Genomic DNA, 23,534 nt, shown 5'->3' on the forward strand with positions numbered 1-23,534 from the left:
TCACTTCATATTCAGAGCTTAAGTCTGCTCATTTATCTTTTTTTCAATTTCAATGTCTGCCAAAAGTGGGTCTGTCTTATGAGCACATGAGTCTTATGTGCCATCAAATATGGTAATTCAAACCATACATGGGTGCTGTAACTACAAGTACCAGGATGTTTCAATTAATTTCTATGGAGGAAAAAACAAGAACATCACAAACTAATGAGAATGGAGAAATAAAGCCTTTTGATTTATGCAACATATGTTATATTTTTCATATAGGAATACAGGTTAACCCACTGGTGGATCAGGCTGCTCAATATGTGTTAAGAAGTAAGTCACAATGGTAAACATCAAGAGATGTTTACCTGATCTTATCAGTGAGGTTAATGGGAAACTGGTCAAGGTGGTTGATGATTTGGCGTCTAAAATGTTCTCTCATCGACTGCCAGGTCCTCCCTTGACACACCTGGAACAGAAGAATTACACATAAATGTCATGAGACAAGCACATATCTATTGGTGCACAAAGACACTTGAAAAAAAGTAAAAGTGGTGAGAAAAAATCTTGCGGAAAGTCCACAAAATTAGAAAAAATTTGTGGTTGGCCTTTCCATGATGCACTGTTTGTTTATTTTAAAAACTGAAAGTGCTGCATATTCTGTGATTACAGAGTAAATATTCAACATGACACATCAAACAGGATATAGAAATCATGGAGAAAGATCATGAATTGGAATCCCGTGCTTAGGGTCATGTCTTTAATGCAATGTCTCTGTGGAGAGTATAGATATAGATATCTTCAGATCACAGAGTATCTACACACAGTAACTATTCAGTTTCATTAAAAAAATGTTAGAATATCAATGAAAATTAGTTAATCTTTTATAATCAAACTGGAATGAATATTTGATGAAATGAATACAATATAATTATCTAGTATCTTCTCAAAAAAAAAAAAAAAAAAAAAAAAAAAAAAATTTAAAACAAAATTTATATTATTACAGTCTAATTTTGACTAATAATATCTACTTAAGGTATTTGCCCTAGATTTTATCAAGATTCAAAATTTTTATTCAAAGTACAGGCCAGTTGTCAGACCCAAATAAGCCAGATATTGGAAAGTCATACACTTTCACAATTTTTTTTAATGTTCTATCTCGAATAAAGTAGTAAGCATTTTTTTTTGCCCTTTAATTAAGTAGTTTTAAGCCAGTAAACTTATATACTGATCGAAATACCCCTGATAGCTGTTACATTGTCCAAGTCATTTGAAGAATTGTCTGAGCTCTTATAGATGCAAAACCTGTGTTTACACAGAGGACTGAGTAACTGTGAGACAGTGTCTACCTCAGCTTTTGCTTGCATAAGAGGTATCTTTTTCAATAAAATTGTGTAAAAAAATTATTAAACAAAAAGGGCCACTTAGATACCAGTCTCCAAACAGGGCCAAAAGTTAACCAAAAGAATGATATAAATGCCTTAAACCTCCCTTTTAAATTAGTTCAGGTCATAGGTACACATGGAAATACAGAAGCAGGCAGGGAGTTTGCCGGAGAAAGTGACGAAAGGTTGAGAGTACTGGCTAATTCTTGTGCTAGAGAGGTGGACAGAATAGATGTGAGAGAAGGAAGACAGTCTTGTGCAACTAGCTGAGCCACAAGAAGAGAAGCACACAATTAGCAAATTCAGAAGAGCAGTTAGCATGGAAATAGTGGTAGAAGACAGCAAGAGATGCAACATTGTGGCAGTGAGAAAGAGGATGAAGACAGTCAGTCATAGCAAAGGAATTGATAAGAAAGAAGAGTTTATGATTTCACCATATCTGATAACAGTATGAGTGAAACCTAACCTAATATATATATATATATATATATATATATATATATATATATATATATATATATATATATATATATATATATATATATATATATATATATATATATATATATATATATATATATATATATATATATATATATATATATATATATATATATATATATATATATATATATATATATATATATATATATATATATATATATATATATATATATATATATATATATATATATATATATATATATATATATATATATATATATATATATATATATATATATATATATATATATATATATATATATATATATATATATATATATATATATATATATATATATATATATATATATATATATATATATATATATATATATATATATATATATATATATATATATATATATATATATATATATATATATATATATATATATATATATATATATATATATATATATATATATATATATATATATATATATATATATATATATATATATATATATATATATATATATATATATATATATATATATATATATATATATATATATATATATATATATATATATATATATATATATATATATATATATATATATATATATATATATATATATTTTTTTTTTTCTATTATTTTACTTGTTTTTCTATTTATTAACTTTTTTTTTCTTTTAGAGATGGTGCTGAACGTCTACAACCCATTGCTGCATCATCCACCGAGACAATGGATGTCTCGGCACCAGCAGGAGGTTTAGCTGTGTTAGGCGTTGGAAGTGCTGCGGTAGCATTTCCACTGTACTGTTATGACCAATGACAACAAATATTAGTTAAACCATCACAAGCATATTTATTTCAGATCTATCTCACTATCTATATAAGAGTTGAACAATCCTCTCAAGGAAGAAGTATTCAAGACAAGGCACCCTTCCCTTTTCCTGCCCCCATACTCCTCATACACAGTGTTAGTGTATATGGTGTGTGTGTGGTTGCCCCACTTTTGCTGTCCTCCTCCTGGAGGAGGGTGTTGGCTTTGTCTATACATGGATTGTTAATGCCCCTACACTTCAGTTCAGTTTTAAAGATATCTTGTATGCTCTTATTAATATTTTCAGCAGGAAAGTAAGGTACTGTTATTGTGTTGCAGACAGGTACACAGTTTACTTGTCATTGACACTTTCATGTGTGGATGCATTCCTTGTATAGGCAACCCCCGCTTAACGAAGGTTCACACAACGAAATTTCGCTACAACGAAGGTTTAATTTTTCTACCATCTGCTCGTTTAATGAACACCAAACTCGCTTTAATGAAGTTTTATCCAGGTAATTTTTTCCAAGTTTGTAAGCCCCGCTGTATTACGCAAGCCGACAGACTTTTGAATACACCAGCGCCTCTCGTGGACAACACACACACCAGTCACTACCCCCTATTCAAAACAATAACAGCATCAGCAGCAGCTTGTCTTCCCTCGCTCAACTTACCAGCAAAATGCCCTGCAATGTCGCCTGGCGTTGCTAAGACCAGGAAGTCTTTTACTCTCGAAGTGAAGCTGGATATTATTCACAGACAAGAGAGAGGCCACCATCTTGACTCCATCTACTGTTTCTACTATTTTCAAATCAGCAGACTCTATTAAGAAGGTTGGTGAGGCCGTATCTTCCTTGCAAGCTAAAAGAACCACCTGAACTCGTGACTCTATAATGGATAAAATGGAAAGCCTTATGGAAATGTGGTACATAAATTTTGTATGTGATACAATGATGTACTCTTTGTTTACACTCCACTGGTTGCCAGTTAGTGTCTTTCGCATTTCACTATCCCTCCCTTCATAAATTTAAGATCATCAACATTATAAAGTTACATACATACATACATTAGTGTACATTATAATGACTTAAATTAAACTGCCTAAATGTTTAACTTCATAATTTCTACTTTCATTAAACTTTTAGAAATGTAACCCCTTCGTTAAGCAGGGTTTGCCTGTATTGGGTACTGAGCACAGGTAGAGATAATCCACACAATAGGTACATGATAAATAATGAGGCACTAGGAAGTTCCAAGTTTGAAAAAGATTTAGGAGTAATGGTCAGCTCCAATTTCAGTCAAAGGAAACAATGTATTGAGGCTAGAGATAAGGCAAATAGGGTACTACAATTAATTTTCAGAAGTGTTAAAAACAGACGTCCCGAAGTAATACTAATATTATTCTTGGCGTTGGTCAGGCCACATCTTGACTATGCAGTACAATTCTGGTCCCCAGATCATAGAAAGAATATAGCTCTATTGCAGTCGGTGCAAAGGAGGATGTCTAAAAATTTTAAACACGGGATGAGGGATATTCCCTATGAAGCGAGACTGAAAAAATTAAAGCTGCATTCCTCAGAGAGATGTAGTTTTAGAGGAAACCTAATAGAAGTATTTAAGTGGTATAAAGGTTTTAACAAAGGGGACATGAATAAAGTTCTTAGGATCAGTAGTGGGAACAGAACCAGAAATAATGGGTTTAAACTTGAAAATTCAGGTTTAGGAGAGAAATGGGAAGAAATTGGTTTTCAAACAAAGTGGTTGATATGTGGAACAGACTCAGTAGTCATGTAGTCACGGATGAGTCAATAGGGAGCTTTAAAGAAGACTAGATAAATGGAATTAGGTAACTTTAATCATACAGGAACTGTCACGTGTAGGCCTGGTGGCCTCTTGCAGCTTCCCTCTTTTCTTGTTTTTATGTTCTAAATAAGTAAATTAACAACTTATGGTATAAAATAAGATGTAACTAAGGTAGAGACAGCTGTTCCAGTCAAGAAAATAGAGAAGCTGAGAGGATCACAGAGTCCTGACCGGAGAGGTGTCAGAAGCGACACGGAGAAAATCACTCTTGTAAATGGAGTTGAAACAGTTGGTGATGCAGTCTAAGTAATTATTAATTCATGGAGTTAAAGGAGGAAATAATATTTTAGGATGTTATACTTTTAGGATGTTTAGATTTAAGATTTTTAAAATTTGTGTTTGATTTGATTTATGTGGTGTGATTTTGACTTTTTTTTATACCATGTGGGCTTTTCACAGGAATTTCTGGGCTAAAGAGGATACTTTTTGTGGTACCTCCTATCTCAAAGCCCACCCGCTAGGAAACTGTTGCCCCAAGTGAGTAAGCCCAACTTACACTCGGACCGTGAACAGGATTTGAACCCGTGCGCTTGAAGACCCCTCGGACCCCAAAGCACGCATGTTTTCACTGTACTACAACGGCTTTGAATATGTTGAGTGATTTTGATTTTGAATTTTGGATGAGAAACTTTTGAGAACTTGTGTCAAGTATATGGAAAGATATTTTTGCCACTTGCTGAAGTAATTACTGATGATTATTTGTGTACTTAATTTTAATTTAATTAAATATAAAAAATTTGCAGTGTATAATATATTGCCTTGTGGTTATTATCATATATCCCACACACAATCATGCATTTGCAACTTGCAGGCACAAAAAGTTTAAAAAATGGCACCAGTTTACAGTCATGTACAGGCTTTACCTCTATTACATTACCAGTGGATAGAACGGTATGAGTACAGTGGAACCATGCGCGCTTTGGGGTCCGAAGGGTCTCCAAGTGTACGGGTTCGAATCCTGTCTCTCTCTCTCTCTCTCTCTCTCTCTCTCTCTCTCTCTCTCTCTCTCTCTCTCTCTCTCTCTCTGTCTCTCTGTCTCTCTCTCTCTCTCTCTCTGATCCTGTAACCAGTAACTAGTACAGTAAACATGGAAAATAATGTAGTAAAACATGAACTGGACAAAGAGGTGGTGCTGGGTCACTCTTCATGGAGCACCACTAGTTGGCTTTTTTGTTGCTCAGCCTCTTCATGCACAGCTTCAGAAGCCTCCTTGTGACTGATAATAAACAAGAGAGAGAGAGAGAGAGAGAGAGAGAGAGAGAGAGAGAGAGAGAGAGAGAGAGAGAGAGAGAGAGAGAGAGAGAGAGAGAGAGAGAATAAAAGAATAAAAATAAACATGTTGGAAGTAGGATGCTGGGCGTTCGCCGAGCCAAATAGCGACCTGGACCTACAAAAACTTTAATTTTAGCTTGCAAGTCAAAGCAAAATAACAACCAAATGAGAGCTCATATCTCAGATCACTCATAAATCAGCAAACTCATAACACAAGGTTATAGTGTTTGCAAATATTAAAAAAAAAAGACATAATTCAGGAATGACAACACTTGAAAAAAAAATAAATAACACAGTTTTAAAGTTCAGACATTAGAACAGTGAGATAAGATAATGTAGTTAGATGAAAATGAATTCCAGTCCTTTCACAGCACCTCTTGGAGAGAAAGCAGTTGCTCAACCTTGGAATAATCCTTCTTAGATGGCTTACGGAAGTTCTGAGACCCTCACTAACTTCAAACCAAGCCAAGATGTCAGAGTGCTAGACAATGGATATAATACTGTGGGACATTGCATTACAATGGCATTTATAGTTTCTTGGAGGAGATACCTTGGTTTCATGTAGTGACTATCTCATGTCCTCAGAACGACCAGTTTGGTGACTGTCTCTATGACCAATTTCCCAGATAGTTAAGCCTGTAAAAACTACACCTACAGCTAAAGAACTTGAATATCATTAGGCATTTTGTATTATTATAGAAAAACTAAATTGAGAGGAAAAGAAGAAAATACACAGCAGCAATATCTGGACAAGGAATGTTAGAACTACCTACCTTTTCTTCTTCCATTTCCTTCCACAGTGAATTTCCATTCACTCTGTCATACCCATCGACTTTCTTAATGTACTCCAAAATTCGTACTCTTTCATTGTGTGTGTATGGTAGTCTGTAATGAGGAAAATATCATTAGTTCTAAATACTATGGCCAGTACATAAATTTCAAACATCTTTCAAAAAAATGAATCACCAATAAATTTTGAGATGAGGAGTCCAAAAGAGCAATAATGAGTGACTATCCCGACAGATGTAGATACATATAATGAATGCAAAATTTGTTAGGGATATGTTTGATGGATGTAATTTTATTAGTAAGGTTGTATTGAATACAAAAGAATGATAAAAACTTAGAAAAATAAGTTTAGAGAGATAACCAATGAGGAGAAAAAAAAAGGCTTACGATTAAAATATTACATAAAAAGAAATAAAAGAATAAAAGCTAAAATAATGAAAAATAAACAGCAAGATGGGAAATGAAAATCTATCTATCCAACAATATACTGAAGTAACTATCCAACACATTGTGTCCCAGACAAAGCACCACACACTTGTGGTACAAAAGAATAGTTTCATGAGTTTAGGCAGAGCACAATCCAATTTCCAGGAGTGTTGCAGGATTGGGAGTGTTAATAGAGATTCTGTTTACTTCATGAAGGGTTGCATGTCTACAAAAAAAAAAGACATGGGAAAGTACAAGTTGGTATAATCAGCATAATAATGAATAAAACTCAAAAATCTTTTATGTATGAATGTTACTAGATTTAAAGTATGACTAAAGAAGTTAGGTTTACCAGAGACTTGCCAATATAGGATATTTTAATTTAATATCCATTTTCATTTACATAATTATCCATATATATCAATTATTGCTTAAACCCCCATTCCCACACCAAACTTACACCATGTCTAACAGCTCAAGAAATAGAAATTAAAGAAATACTTGAGGTGTCCTTTCTTGTTTTCTTTGAGAAGACACCCAGACTGTTTTCTACTCCCATTTATCAGCCATCAGACTAATTTTCTTCATTCACCTCCAGCCTAAAAGGTCATAGAGGGCAGGGATGAAGGGAAACTCAGTTATAATTAATAATTATAGGTAAGTATGTAGATAAAAATTGATTTTACGTAAAAAAATCTTGTTTGTTATTAAACATTCTATTACCCATTTTTTTTTTTTTTACATTACAAGGGCACTGGCCAAGGGAAAACAAAGTTGGAAAAAAAAAAATCCCGCTGGTTGCCAGGCCCTGTTAAGAGGAAAGTAGAAAGAGAAAAAACAAAAAAATCTAAAAGGAGGGTCCAGTTAACGTAAGAGGTGTCTTGACACTCCTCTTTTGAAAGAGTTTAAGTCATAGGCAGGTGGAAATACAGACACAGGTAGAGAGTTCCAGAGTTTACCAGTGTAGGGAATGAAGGAGTGAAGATACTGGTTAACTCTTGCATTAGGAAGATGGACAGAATAGGGATGAGAAGAAGTAGAGAGTCTTGTGCAGCGAGGCCGCAGGAGGGGGAAGGCATGCAGTTAGCAAGTTCAGAAGAGCAGACAGCATGAAAACAGCGGTAGAAGACAGATAAAGATGCAACATTGCGGCGGTGACTTAAAGAATCAAGACAGTCAGTTAGAGGAGAAGAGTTGATAAGACGAAAAGCTTTAGATTCCACCTTGTTTAGTAAAGCTGTGTGTGGATCCCCCAGACATGAGAGCCATACTCCATACACGGGCGGATAAGGCCCTTGTACAGAGCAAGCAGCTGGGAGGGAGAGAAAATGGACGAAGACGCCATAGGACACCTAACTTCTTGGAAGCTGATTTAGCAAGAGTAGAGATGTGAAATTTCCAGTTTAGATTTTTAGTGAAGGATAGACCGAGTGTGTTTAATGTAGAGGAGAGGGAAGTTGAGTGTTATTGAAGAAGAGAGGATAGTTGTCTGGAAGGTTATGTCGAGTAGATAGTTGTAGAAATTGAGTTTTGAGGCATTGAACAAAACCAGGTTTTCTCTGCCCCAATCAGAAACAAGTGAAAGATCAGAAGTTAGGCGTCCCATAGCATCTCGCCTTGAGTCATTTAATTGTTGTTGGGTTGGGCGTCTGTTGAACGCTGTTGAATAATGCAGGTGGTATCATCAGCATAGGAGTGGATAGGGCATTGAGTCAGATTTAGGAGATCATTGATGAATAATAGAAAGAGAGTGGGTGATAGGACAGAACCCTGTGGAACACCACTGTTGATAGTTTTAGGGAAGAACAGTGACCGTCTACTACAGCAGCAATAGAACGATCGGAAAGGAAACTGGAGATGAAGGTACAGAGAGAAGGATAGAATCCGTAGGAGGGTAGTTTAGAAATTAAAGATTTGTGCCAGACTCTATCGAAGGCTTTCGATATGTCAAGGCCGACAGCAAAGGTTTCACCGAAGTCCCTAAAAGAGGATGACCAAGATTCAGTTAGGAAAGTAAGAAGATCACCAGTAGATCTGCCTTTACGGAAACCATACTGGCAATCAGAGAGAAGGTTGTGAGCTGATAGATGCCTCATTATCTTCCTATTAAGGATAGACTCAAAGGCTTTAGAAAGGCAGGAAATCAAAGCTATAGGGCGGTAGTTAGAAGGATTGGAGTGGTCACCTTTTTAGGGACAGGTTGAATGTGAGCAAACTTCCAGCAAGAAGGATAAATAGAAGTAGAGAGACACAGATGAAAGAGTTTGACCAGGCAGTGAGCGAGTTCGGAAGCACAGTTTTGAGAACAACAGGAGGGACTCCATCCGGACCGTAAGCCTTCCGAGAATCAAGGCCAGAGAGGGCCAGGAAAACGTCTTTATAAAGAATTTTAATTTTAGGGATGAAGTAGTCAGAGGGTGGAGGAGTAGGAGGAATATGCCCAGAATCATCCAAAGTTGAGTTGGTAGCAAAGGTTTGAGCGAAGAGTTCAGCTTTAGAAAAGAAGAGACAGCTGTAGAGCCATCTGGATGAAGTAAAGGAGGGAAAGACGAAGAAGTAAAGTTGTTAGAGATATTATTGGCTAGATGCCAGAAATCTCGAGAGGAGTTAGAATTGGAAAGACTTTGACATTTTCTATTGATGAAAGAGTTTTAGTAAGTTGGAGAATAGATTTGGCATGATTACGGGCAGAAATATATAGGGCATGAGTTTCAGCAGTTGGATGGCTACGGAACCGTTTGTGAGCCGCCTCTCTATCATTGACAGCACGAGAACAAGCAGAGTTAAACCAAGGCTTTTTAGCTTTAGGGTTAGAGAAAGTATGAGGAATGTATAGCTCCATGCCAGAGATAATCACCTCTGTTATGCGCTCGGCACAAAGAGAAGGATCTCTGACATGAAAACAATAATCATCCCAAGGAAATCAGAATAGTACTGCCTTAGTTCCTCCCACTTAGCAGAGTTAAAATGCCAGAAGCACCTCCGCTTAGGCGGGTCCTGAGGCTGCACTGGAGTGATAGAACTGGTAACGGAAATTAGATTGTGGTCGGAGGAGCCCAACGGAGAGGAAAGTTTAACAGAGTAAGCAGAAGGGTTGGAGGTTAGGAAAAGATCAAGAATGTTGGGCGTGTCTCCAAGGCGGTCAGGAATACGGGTAGGGAACTTCACTAGCTGCTCTAGGTCATGAAGGATAGCAAAGTTGAAGGTTTGTTCACCAGGTTGGTCAGTGAAAGAAGATGAAAGCCAAAGCTGGTGGTGAACATTGAAATCCCTAAAATGGAGATCTCAGCAAAAGGAAAGTGAGATAAGATGTGCTCCACCTTGGAAGTCAAATAGTCAAAGAATTTTACATAGTCAGAGGAATTAGGTGAGAGGTATACAGCACAGATGAATTTAGTTAGAGAGTGACATTGAAGTCTTAGCCAGATGGTAGAAAATTCTGAAGATTCAAGATTGTGGGCACGAGAGCAAGTGGTGTCGTTACGCACGTATGCGCAACATCCAGCTTTGGATTGAAAATGAGGATAGAGCAAGTAGGAGGAACAGAAAAGGGGCTGCTGTCAGTAGTCACAGACAACTGTGTTTCAGTTAGGAAGAGAAGATGAGGTTTAGTAGAGGAGAGGTGGTGTTCCACAGATTGAAAATTAGAACGAAGGCCACGAATGTTGCAGAAATTGATAGTGAAAGTATTAGATGAAGTGTCAAGACACCCAAGGTCGACAGCAGAGGGCAGTCCGACCTGGGGACATTTATGGTCCCTCCCAGAGGGGACTCCGAGGCAGGGCGTGGTGAAGCCATTATTAAATTTTGATTTGAAGAGAGTGTAAAAGTGTAAGGTGTTGTAGTGTAGTGTAGGAAGTAGTAGAAGTTGTCTTTAGAGGGCAGGCTGCAGCTGCTCAATTGTATAAATGAGACCACAAAGGGAACCGGGAAGAGAGGACACGGGGAATCACTCAGTCTGCAGCACTGCCTACATCCCCGTAAGTACCTCTCCTTAAGAACTGAATCCCAAGTATAGGAGGGAGGATGATCTCACCCCTAGAAACAACTTTCACTCCCCAAGACACACACCCTTAAAAACCCAAAACTTACTAGGCAGAGGCCATGTCCTGAGGTGGGTGCAGCACTTGTATTTCATGACACAGGGACAAACCCAGAGGAGCAAGAGGAGCATCACTAATCTCACCACAAGAATGATCCAATGACCCTGAACCCCACAAAGGACAATACATAGAACTGTATGTATAAAGAACCCTAAATAAAACTTATTGATTTACCCTGAGAGCCGACACAACAGGGCCTAGTGAAAAGGTATCCAAACACTGATGAGTAATATCCCTAAGATAAAAAGAAGCAAAAGTGGGCATACTCTTCCAGGTTCCTGCCAAAAAACAGCAGAAATACTCTGAATCTTCTTAAACAAGGCAATTGTCCCCACTGCTCTAACTTCATATGCCTTCACCCAAACCAAGCGCATGCCCTCCTCAGAAACATCCTAAAATGCACACTGGATAACCTGACATATCCAGTGAGAAATAGTATGAGGGTGGACCACATGCCGAGGCTCAGTGACCGTCACAAAAAGGCAGGAGCATCTAGGATGACAATCCGTGGTCCAACAAGGTACTCACTTACAGCTCTGACTGGGCATAAAAGCCAGTCCCCCTCTGAGTCACCAACATATTCTATAAGAGCAGGACTGGTGAAGTAGTATTCATCACCTGAAAGTTGAGTCTTTGCTAGAAAATCAGAGGCTAAAGAAAAGTCACAGATGACCAACCCTTAGAATTACGAACTTCTGCTGAAAGTCCATGCAGTTCGCTAACTAGACGAGCAGACGCTAAAGCTAAAAGAAATGAAGATTTTAGTGTAACGTCTGTCAATGAAGCCAAACAAAGAGGCTCATAAGGGGACTTCATTAATGAATCTAAAACTATAGACAAATCCCATGCAGAAATGAGTGGAGAACTGGGAGGGCTGACTTGGCATATCCCCAAAACCGGGCTAACAGATCCAAGTCCTGTTGAGATATCCAAGCCAGCCTGCCGGAAAATGGGGACCAAAGCTGAATGATAGCCCCTAATGGATGGCAAGGACAAATGGTTTGTGTCCCAAAGAAAAATAGTCTGCTAAGTCCATCACAGAAGCTGAGAGAGATAACAACCCCTCGACTCACATCAACCACAGAAGATGGACCACTTTGCCTGATAAACTCTGGGAGAGGACAGTCTGACTGCAAGGGCCATAGATCTAGCTGCCCTCCACAAAAAGTCTCTCTTTCAGAAGAGATGCTGGAGAGTAGGGCTTGGTGGAAACCAAGTCCGGAATCAAGTCCAACGATTCCGCTGCGGCCAACAAGGAACTGAGTTCAAAGTCTGGGAACCGAGTCCTAACGATTCCATTTGATTTCTTATTTGTACAGGGCGTCACTATATCAAACATTTAATCCTTAACATATGGTGATTGTTTCGGGATGACAGTAGCGTCGTGTGCGGAGAGGCAGGGATCGTTCTGGGAATCATGATTTTTCCGCGCTAAACGTTTGAATCTCTCCCCCTTACTATTGGTCCTGGGGACAGAGGAGGTATCTAGCATCTTTTTTCGCTCACCTCCTCGAGTCTTGAGACATATGTTCCCTCACAATAGGTCATCTTTTCCCATTCTGAGGCAACATCTGGCAACCCCTGTGACCTGGAGGGGAGAAACGGTACTCCGAGTGATGTTATGTCAGTGTTACTCGGTAATGACATTGAGGACTGATAAAAATTAAGACATTTTTTTATTGAGACAGAAGAAAGTGATTCAGTAGTGATTCTGATAGTGATCTGGGAGACAGAGACCAACCCTCACAGCGACGTTCATAAACCTCCTCACGTACTCCCCTCGAGCAATGCGCTGGTGTGTCACCAATTGTTGCCTCTACAGGACTGTGCTTGTCGGCCAAGTCATGTGAATCCCAATCCCATAATAAGAGTTGCCAGATTCCAATTATTGTAGAAATACACAATACTTGTAATATGTGGTTTCTTTTCTTTTCCTGTTTTGCACATCGTTTCAGATACAGGCAACCCCCCCTTAACGAAAGGGTTACATTCCTAAAAAAACCTTCATTAAGCGAAACTTTGTTAAGCGAACCAATTATAGCAAGTTTAACCCCTGACTTGAACTTCCATTGAGAGTAAACAAAGCGAGAGAGCATCATAGTACAGTGAAAGGTTTAATGAAAGTAAAAATTATGAAGTTAAATATTTAGGCAGATTAATTTAAGTCATTATAATGTACACTAATGTATGTATGTATGTAACCTTATAATGTTGATGATCTTAAATTTATGAAGGGAGGGAGAGTGAAACAGGAAAGACACTAACCGGCAACCTGTAGAATGTAAACAAAGGGCGTATCATTGTATCACATACAAAACTTATGTGCCACATTTCCACTTAAGGCTTTCCATTTTATCCATTGTAGTCACAAGTTCAGGTGGTTCTATTAGCTTGCAAGGAAGGTACAGTCTCACCAGCCTTCTTAATAGAGTCTGCTGACTTGAAAATAGTAGAGACAGTAGATGGAGTCAAGATGGTGGCGAGCAATGCTATTAGTTTTCTCACCTATCTCGTGTCTGTGAATAATATCCAGCTTCACTTCGAGAGTAAGAGACTTCCTGGTCTTCTTAGCAATGCTAGGCGACATTGCAGGGCGTTTTGGTGGTAAATTGAGCGAGGAAGACGAGCTGCTGCTGACGCTGTTATTGTTTTGAACTTGGGAAGTGAGTGGTGTGCGTGTTGTCCACGAGAGGCGCTGGTGCATTCAAAAGCCTGTCGGCTTGCGTGATACGGCAGGCCTTTCAAACTTGGAAAAAATTACCTGGATAAAACTTTGTTAAAGCAAGTTTGGTGTTTGTTAAATGAGCAGATGGTAGTAAAATGAAACCTTCATTTTAGCAAAATTTCGTTCATTAAGCGGGGGTTGCCTGTATCGGAGTTCGCATTTTCTTGACATAAAAGTGTAAAGCTTCCTACTTTTACATAAATTTCAAATGCCTAAAAGGAGAGAGAGAGAGAGAGAGAGAGAGAGAGAGAGAGAGAGAGAGAGAGAGAGAGAGAGAGAGAGAGAGAGAGAGAGAGAGAGAGAGAGAGAGAGAGAGAGAGAGAGAGAGAGAGAGAGAGAGAGAGAGAGAGAGAGAGAGAGAGAGAGAGAGAGAGGAGAGAGAGGAGGGAGAGAGGGAGGGAGGAGGGAGGAGGGAGGAGGGAGGAAGGAAAGGAGAGAGAGAGAGAGAGAGAGAGAGAGAGAGAGAGAGAGAGAGAGAGAGAGAGAGAGAGAGAGAGAGAGAGAGAGAGAGAGAGAGAGAGAGAGAGAGAGAGAGAGAGAGAGCATGTGCGCTGTGTTATTGGGGTTTGGGGGTATTTCTTAGCGGCAGGTTCTGCCATGGGTTCAGGGAGAATTTTTTTATATGCAATAAGTTTGTACTCAGAATAACACAAAAAAATATGATTTATTTATAAGGAAAAAATATTTTTAACATTTTTGACAGGTGTGATTTTTCCCTGCTGTAACAGACAGAAAGTAAATCATCTTCTCATACTTTAAGGGTTAGAAAGTAATTATGAAACAAACTACATTTGACAAAGTACAGGCAACCCCAACTTAACGAAGGTTCACACAACGAAATTTCGCTACAATGAAGGTTTCATTTTACTACCCATCTGCTTGTTCAACGAACATCAAACTCGCTTTAACAAAGTTTTATCCAAGTAAATTTTTCCAAGTTTGAAAGTTCCGCCGTATCACATAAGCCAACAGGCTTTTGAATACACCAGCGCCTCTCGTGGACATGTGCATCACTCACTCCCCCTGTTCAAAACAATAAGAGCATCAGCAGCAGCTCATCTTCCCTCGCTCAACTTAACACCAAAATGCCCTGAAATGTCACCCAGCATTGCTAAGAAGACCAGGAAGTCTCTTACTCTCGAAGTGAAGCTGGATATTATTCACAGACATGGGAGGCGAGAAAACTAATAGTATTGCTCGCCATCATCTTGACTCCATCTACTGTCTACTATTTTCAAGTCAGCAGACTCTATTAAGAAGGCTGGTGAGACTGTACCTTTCTTGGAAGCTAAAAGAACCACCTGAACTCGTGACTCTACAATGGATAAAATGGAAAGCCTTATGGAAATGTGTTACATAAGTTTTGTATGTGATACAATGATGCGCCCTTTGTTTACAGTAAGTCCTCGTTTTACACTAGAAATGTGTTCCTCAAAAAGCTATTGTAAACCTAAATTAGTGTAAACCGAACCCGTTTTAACATGTATTAGATAGGAATATATTCCAGCTCAGTATGAAAGTCAATCGAAAAAAGTAAACAAACATCCATCTCAACCTTCAAGTTTCAATAATAGACAGGGTCTTTTCTGAAATGAGGCTCAACGAGAATGGGGCATGCTAGCGTGTTAGGCTGTCTATCCAAATTTTAAGTAAACCCTCCATCCGATCCATAATGGGTTCCTGATGTCTTGTCAACAATTTTACCTGCAGGCTTGAAGCATTAGCTGCTGCCTCCTTAACACTTGAAGCATTCCTCAAAACAGTAGCAACTTTTGACTATGGTAAATTCAGGGAACTGCTTATGGCTGACGAGCCTTCCCCAAGTTCTTTTCTCTTGACTATATCAAGCTTCGTTTCCAACGTTAAACTTTTTCTGGCTCGTATAACCTTACCCACTTCTTCACCAAGATCCAAATTACATTTCGGTGACATTTTGGACAGGAATTGGTATTCAATGCAGAGAATAATGTAAGTAAATCACCAAGCACAGTCTCACTGTTATCCGTCGTGGTGGTGCGAATGTGACTGGTTTGTTGCTGGTCCAACTTGGTAGCACTGCAGCTCCACAATCACAGGTGGTGGAAATTTCAAATATTGTTAGTGCGATTTTTTTTTCGTAAATTGAAAAAAATGGTAGTAATGGGACCGATCGCGATCTGCTATGTAGGTGCTTTCAACCGCCAGATGGGTTAATTATTTCACAGCAAGTTGGTCAACTGGAACGTTCTTTTCTGCACGTTTTGTAAATATTAAATGGTTTAATAGAATAGTTCCAATCTTTCTAAAAATGTACTCGTGCTAAAAAAGCTAAAAAAGTGGAAATGTTTATATATATGTCGAGCGCTCTTCTTTACCATCTCCATTTCTGGGACAAAAAAATAGAAAAGATCATTAATAGGTAAAGTGTAGTTTTAATGCCTTTTTCTTTCCATAAAAATTAATATAAATTATATTCATACAGAAAATCACAATTAATACTCTCTTCTCTTTCCAGGAGACGGACGTGTCGCTGCGTAGCTCGCCCCTTGGCTGTGAGCCTCGCTTACAGCCAATCAGCGGTCAGCTGCCCGCCCCTCACCTTGCCCCGCAGTTCACACTTCACCGCCAGCAACGAAGGAAGAAGGATCTCCATTTTTCTCCGTGTCTGGGAGGATCTCCTCCCGGCCAATCAGCGGCTGGCTGGGCCACGCTTCTCTCTCTGCTGAGCTGAGAAGTGAAGCAAGCTTACCTCGCAGATAAGTGAGGTTAAGCACCGCCCCGGTCCGCACAAACTTGGATGGGTGACCGTCTGGGAAGGCTTTTTCCTTGCGAAGTGTGTTTTTTTGTCTAGTGCAGTGTTGTGTCGTTTCTTTTTGTGAAGTGCAGTGCAGTGATGCGTTTTTATTATTAGTGCAGTGTTGTAGTGCAGTGCAGTGTACCAGGATCCCCATTTTTCTCCGTGTCTGGGAGGATCTCCTCCCGGCCAATCAGCGGCGGGCTGGCCCACGCTTCTCTCTCTGCTGAGCTGAGAAGTGAAGCAAGCTTACCTCGCAGTTAAGTGAGGTTAAGCAGCGCCCCGGTCCGCACAAACTTGGATGGGTGACCGTCTGGGAAGGTTTTTTCTTTGCGAATTGTGTTTCTGTGTCTAGTGCAGTGTTGTGTCGTTTCTTTTGTGAAGTGCAGTGCAGTGTTGCGTTTTTATTATTAGTGCAGTGTTGTAGTGCAGTGCAGTGCACCAGGATGACTCTTGTTCGGTGTCTGTGTGGTTAAGCACCGCTACGGCGGTACGGATCTGGATGGGTGACCGCCGGGAGGACGGTGTGGTGTATGTTCAGTGCAGTGTTGTGTTTTTATTCCCGTGTGCGGTGGATTGCAGTGCATTGTTGTGTTGTGTTGCGTTTCTCCGTGTGCTGTGGTATTCGGTGTAGTGCTATGTTGTGTTGTGCTTTCCGTGTGAGGCGGATTAGTGTAGTGTCGTGTTTTTCCGTGTGAAGTGTCCGTGTGGGTGTGTGTGTGTCTTTTTTTTACTCCGCTCATGTGGTGTGCAACATGGGCCGAGTGAAAATAAAGCACCCACATCCCTCGGATGTAGGGGTCAGGAGGACCCTTCTGGGCATCCTGTCTCCCGCAGTGATGGTCACTAAAGCCATTCCAGTAAGTGATGGTATTGTGATCCTCACGCATACAGACAAGGATGCTGATGCCATTTTTCAGGATGGCATGCCTGAGCGGCTGGCTGCGGAGGGATTTAACCCCGTTGTTCCCCCCGAGATAAGGTCCAAGCGATCAATCATTTGCTTTGCTCTGGACGAACTTGTGTACGGGAACACAGCTGAGTCCATTGTGGAAGAGATGGAACTCCGCCACGGCTGGGCCAAGGTGGACAGTGTGTACAAGTTCCCACGCTCCTCCACTGTCAAGATCATCTTTAAAGACGCTGCCATGGCCAAGAAGGCGTTGATGGAAGGGCTCAATCTCTTCCATATCCACATCCCGAGCCATCAAATGAGAGAAGAGGTGTTCACCCCGCTCTTGACCTGCAACAGGTGCAACGCGGTAGAGGAACACCCGACAAGCAGCTGTCCCCAGCCGGCAGGTTTCGTGTGGTGCTCCGAGTGCAGCATGGAGGGCACTCGTACAGAAACTGCTCTGCCGCTGCTAAGAAATGCCTCAACTGTGGCGGGGACCACAGCGCCAGGGCAATGCGTTGCCCCCGTCGCAAGGAGGCCCTCAGGAAGAAAGAGGAGGCAGCTAGACAGGCTTGGGTAAGGCCTGGTGTCTCCTTCGCACAAGCTGCACAAATGGAACCGACCCAAGCTCCATCTGGACCTGCCACACCCGACCTCTCCAAGTCTCTGGCTGGCTTATTATGTGTTTTCCATGCACATATGGCCAACATGTTCAGCCCAGGCTGCTTCCAGCAGTTCCTCTCGACCAGCCTGGCAGAGAATAAGCTCCCGGACATGAAGCTGCCTCCCCCGCCACCCATATCGGCCCCAGAAAGTCTCATAAAGGCTATCTCCGGAGTCGTTACCGACTTTTACCACGCCACGACGACAAAAGCCGCTACCTGTGCCCCAGCCGCTGCTACCGCTGCTGGTTCAGATGACACCTCATCCGTTGCCTCTTCCTGTCCCTCCCCATCCAGCAGTGAGGACGCGGACGGCTCGGACAGGGAAGAAGAAGAAGAGCATAACGACATCCGGTTTGGCTTTGTTGCCAAACGCAACAAAAGGCGGCTTCCTGCTTCCCGCAGCGAATTCGACCAAATCATACGGCAGAAAACCTTGCTTCTCAGCCATACCGGGCCAATGGAGATGGGAAACACGGTCCTGGATTATGTGAGAGAGAACCTGGCCTCCTTGAATTCCTGGACTTTCACCTCCAATGAGGACTATGAAAGAATCAGGCGCGACCCCCAACAACTCATCGGGGACGTTCTTCTCGGTAAACTTCCTTCTGCACGTAAGTAATGCCACGACTACGAGTAATCCAGCACAACGTTCTTTCCTGGGGTAACCGTAAGTATGACCTAACTAACACTTATAGACATTACGACCCTGACGTGATACTCATCAATAGCCACGGACTGAACAATGAAACCAGACTCAAAATACCAGGCTTTCGAGTTTACCAACAAAATTTCAGCAACGCACTAAACGACGGGTAGCTATAGCCGTTAAAAGCAGACTGCGCCACAAAGTCGAGGATGATTTCTTATCGGAGACACTTGCAATACAGACCGACACACCAGACGGACCCATCATTATTGCAACTAGCTACCTCCCCCACGTCGACCATACCTACCTCACCCAGATTTTCTACGTCTATTCCGAAGACAGACACCAGTCTTCTTAGTTGGAGACTTAAACGCACGACATACTAACCTTGGACACACTACCACAAACCAGGTTGGTAGAGACTTGGTGGAGTACTTCCGACGACAAACAGCATGCCACATTGGCCCTCATTTCCCCACCTTTTTCAACCCTAACACATCGTCTTCTCCTGACATAGCTCTGACTAACAGAGCCAATTTCCTCAACTATTCCTTTACACCAGGACCCCTGACGTCCAGCGACCATATACCTATCATACTGGACATCTCTACCTCCCCCTTACTAGTCCCTACTCCCCAGACTTTTAAATACCACAGGACGGACTGGGACGCATTCAAAGGAGACGCCGCTTTACAGATGACGGACCTTCCTGACATTGCTTACGGCTCCCTGGAAGACATCGACGACGCTCTGGACACCTGGATGACCACGGTAAGGACTACTGCTGACAGACACATACCACAGGCGACATACAAGTATAGGTCTGCCCCTAGGCCTTCCCGGACTACGCAGCTGCTTAGAATTCAATTCCAGGCACTGCGAGACAGGGCAATGCTAAGAGGGTGGACCCGCGCTGATTTTAGGCGGTACAACCAACTAAAGGTTGCACTGCAAGACTCACGCCGGACTGAGGCCCGAGAACACTGGGGAAGGAAGTTGGCAGGCCTAGCGGCCAACTACAAGGACCCCAGGAAGTTTTGGCGAGAGCTTAAGTGTCTCTCAGGCAAAACTTCAGGACCAGACAGTTATTTGATAGACGCAACGGGAGACAAAAAATTCTCTAACACTGACAAAGAACAACTATTTACGTCAAATTGGGACCGCATTTACAGGGAAGACTACGACGATGACTTTGACGACAACGACCGTGTGCTGGATTACATGGCTACTGCAGTGCAAAGGACCCATCCTTATGACAGCGCTGACCCGGCCCGTCTGGCCGGCACCTCACCTCTGGACTGTGTTATTTCCTCCCAGGAACTGGCTGCCGCCGTCAAGGGCGGTAGGCCAACCTGTCCTGGGGGAAGTAAGATCAACAGAACTATACTCTCGTATCTTCCAGATTCTGCCTTTACCAGACTGCGGGCAATCTTCAACGCCGCACTCTCTGCAGGGTACTTCCCTGACGGATTCAAGCAGGCTGAGATGAGGATGATCCCGAAGGCCGGTAAAGCTCCGACTCGTCCGGAGAATTACCGTCCCATCTCGCTGCTTGAGGTACCTGGGAAGCTACTAGAAAGGGTCATCACCTCGCGGCTACGCATCCACTTGGAGTCCGGTAACCACCTTCATCCAGCACAGTACGGCTTTAGGAGCGGCAGGGGAACTGTGCACGCCATCGCACTGGCAACGGAGACCATGGCCCTCCACCAAGCCAACAGGTCCCGATGCAACTTGGTACTGCGGGACGTGAGCAAGGCGTTCGACCGGGTATGGCACTTAGGCATGAAGTACAAGATACTTCACCTGGGTCTGCCTGCCCCGGTCGAGCGTCTGCTCTGTGACTTTCTCTGTGACAGGACGGCGAGGGTGAGGGTTGGGAGCCACCTAGGCCCCGCTTTCGCCCTCGCTACGGAGTCCCGCAGGAAGTGTACTCTCGCCCACCCTTTACAGCATCTACACCAGCGACTGTCCTGTCTCAGGCGCTGGAATTAACGTACTTTATGCTGACGATATTTCACAGGTTGTTTACCATCCAGGCCGCTCCAGTAGAATGGCGAACGCCCGCACCAGCAGAGAGGTTGCCCGAGTCAACGCCTTTGAGAAGGAGTGGAGGATCAGGACCAACATGGCCAAGTTTACCGTCGTGCCTCTTGCCACCAAGACCCCCGCCCCACTGCTGGTAGATGGGGATGATGTAGGATTCAGTCCGAGAGGTTGTCTCCTGGGTCTGACTATATCAACCATGGGCTACACTACCCACGTCTCCCATCGCGTGGCAAGAGCAAAATCAGCACTTACCAGGCTATATCGATTTAGAGACTTGGCCACTGGTCTTAAGCTCCATCTTATAAAGGCTCTAATTATTCCCATTCTCTCCTATCCTCCTGTTCCTCTACACGCTCTCTCCCGTACAGCTATTAGCAGATTACAAAGAGTGCAGAACAGCGCCCTGAGGTTCGCCTTCGGTACAAGATGGGACGACTTCACCAGCTCGGCATCGCTCCACGAGGCCGCGTCCCTCCCAGCCCTCAACGTCCGCCTCCAAGAGATGGCTGCCAAACTCTGGCAAAGAATGGATGACGAAGGTTGGGACCAGTACCGGGCGCTGAGGGCGCTGCACGAAGCGACTCCGCACCGGCAGCATGCCTGGTTCCCCAGAAGCCTCCTAAAACTTGAAGAAGAACCTCCAGAACCCAGATACAGGTGAATGTAGACTACCATTTCAAAAACAATACCTTCTTTCCATTCTGCTCTCCCCCATCACTCCAGTATGTAACAACTAATACCTTGCACTCCCCCCTAACATTTCTTCAGCCATGTAGTACTGCTTGCTTGTCCCCCCCACAGATCACTACCAATCACTGGCATGCTTGCCCCATACCACCCGCGGATTGCTGATGCTGACGGACAGAGGGCTGCTATACCATTACGAGAGACTCCAGAGACGCAAAGCCAGACGGCGGCGATGCAGCACCCAGTGGACTGAAGGCACTCCGGGACTGCCTGGACTGATGCCGCTCTGACGACACCGACGGCAGCCCAGTGCCGGTTCCATCTGTGCTGTGCCCCTCAAGCCTCACGCCCTGAGTTGTTGGGACGCTGGCCTACGTCCCAGCAAGGGGTACAGGACCACCGGGAAGCTGGCGAAACTCCCGGCAGTGGGGCTGAGCTTCAAGCACGCACAGATGAGGGGCCCTGCCAGGATGGTGGCGCAGCCACGTCACATAAGGCGGGCCTGAGAACCATCCACTACTCCACCAACTTCGACCATCCTCCTGCAGCCTAGCTGCAGGAAACATCACCAGCTTGACAAACCAATGAAGACACTCACCAAGTGACCCCTACAAAGTGACAGTGAAAGAAAACTTTCAGACAATAGTGACACACCACCAAACACGTTATGTGTTTATCTGTGCAGACTGAGGACAGATAACACCATTATGTATATAGATTATATGTTATCAGTATGTATAAGATTAAGCACTTTTGTAACATTGTACTGTTTTTAATTTTGTGTATTGTAACCCTTGTAACCCTCCCAAGCCCTTCACTTTCTCACAGCAGTATGGGTGGTTTTCCTCCGGGAACTCCGGTTTCCACCCTTGACCCAACACATACTGCCCTGTGACACTCATTACTTTAAAGCAGCAGGCCGGACCGCCCGGCAACTTTCTACTCCTACAATTTCCCTCCTTTTCCTTCCAGTGTACAGTACAGGTACACTCTACCCTCTTCTTTGTAATCCACCTTTACTAAATAAACTTTGTAAACTTTGAAGTTATGTACATACACACATTAGTGTACAGTGTAATGACTAAACTGCATAAATGTTTAACTTCATAATTTTTACTTTCATTAAACCTTTCACTGTACTATGATGCACTCTCGCTTTGTTTACTCTCAATGGAAGTTCAAGTCAGGGGTTAAACTTGTTATAATTGGTTTGCTTAATGAAGTTTCCCTTAACGAAGGGCTTTTTAGGTACATAACCCCTTCATTAAGCGGGGGTTACCTGTACTGCTAAAATGAAGTAAAAAGTATTGAAATTGCATGAATCGTATCCCTGCATGAATATTAAAGAATTGCATGAAAGTCAAAGATAAATTTTGCTCAAGCTGGCCAATAGCAGCATTGCTTTAATGTTGCCATAATCTATTTTATTTGATTTTTTTTGCGTGTTCATTGGCAGGTCTGGTGATACCAAAAATATGTTTATATATTTGGTGCCCATCTCACATGCAGTTCATAATAGGCTAAACTGCTCTGGATGGTAGGTTTGTGACAGTTGTCTCCACAAAACAATTTACTCTCGTTTTCTCGATATATATGAACTTACTCTTCATTCACTTGTTCTGCAACTTCTCCTTTCTTAAATTATCATATATCTGAACTTCAAATTCTATTTTTTTTTCAAACACACAGAGATAAAGGTATACAAATCACATACTTGCCAAACTATGTATACCTATGTATATATATTTTTTTCAAGCAAATGTGACAAAATAAGCTTTGCTTTTATCAGCCATGGCACCTAAGAGAAACTGAACTGGCTCCTGTGTGCAGCTATGTGGAGTAGACATCTTCTGACGCTATCACATGCTTGGTGTCCAAAGATGTGATGGTACGTATCTCCAGTATGTTGAAATATCTTCGCATGAGACATCCTACAGAATATGCTGAGCTAAAGGAGGACAGTGAATGTGACATGTCTGAAAATGCTGCCAGGCCGTCTAC

The 23,534-nt window shown here is 42.0% G+C and overlaps 1 protein-coding gene across 3 annotated transcripts in view; it reads right to left on the bottom strand.

Annotated features, from left to right (window-relative positions):
- Positions 1 to 231: 231 nt before the first annotated feature.
- Positions 232 to 23,534, bottom strand: part of LOC123506575 — a 98,700-nt gene continuing 75,397 nt past the window's right edge. Inside the window, exons 5-6 of one of the 3 annotated variants that reach the window (XM_045258787.1) lie at positions 6,549 to 6,660; positions 232 to 451 (exon numbers count right to left, since the gene is read on the bottom strand). In XM_045258787.1, the coding sequence (XP_045114722.1) occupies positions 347 to 451; positions 6,549 to 6,660 (217 nt within the window). In that variant the 3' untranslated portion in view covers positions 232 to 346. Of the gene's footprint in view, positions 452 to 6,546; positions 6,661 to 23,534 lie in introns of those variants that run through there. The other 2 variants (XM_045258789.1, XM_045258788.1) reach the window with 2 other exon arrangements.

This window comes from Portunus trituberculatus, chromosome 20 (assembly GCF_017591435.1).
Source record: "Portunus trituberculatus isolate SZX2019 chromosome 20, ASM1759143v1, whole genome shotgun sequence".
Lineage (NCBI taxonomy): Eukaryota > Metazoa > Arthropoda > Malacostraca > Decapoda > Portunidae > Portunus > Portunus trituberculatus.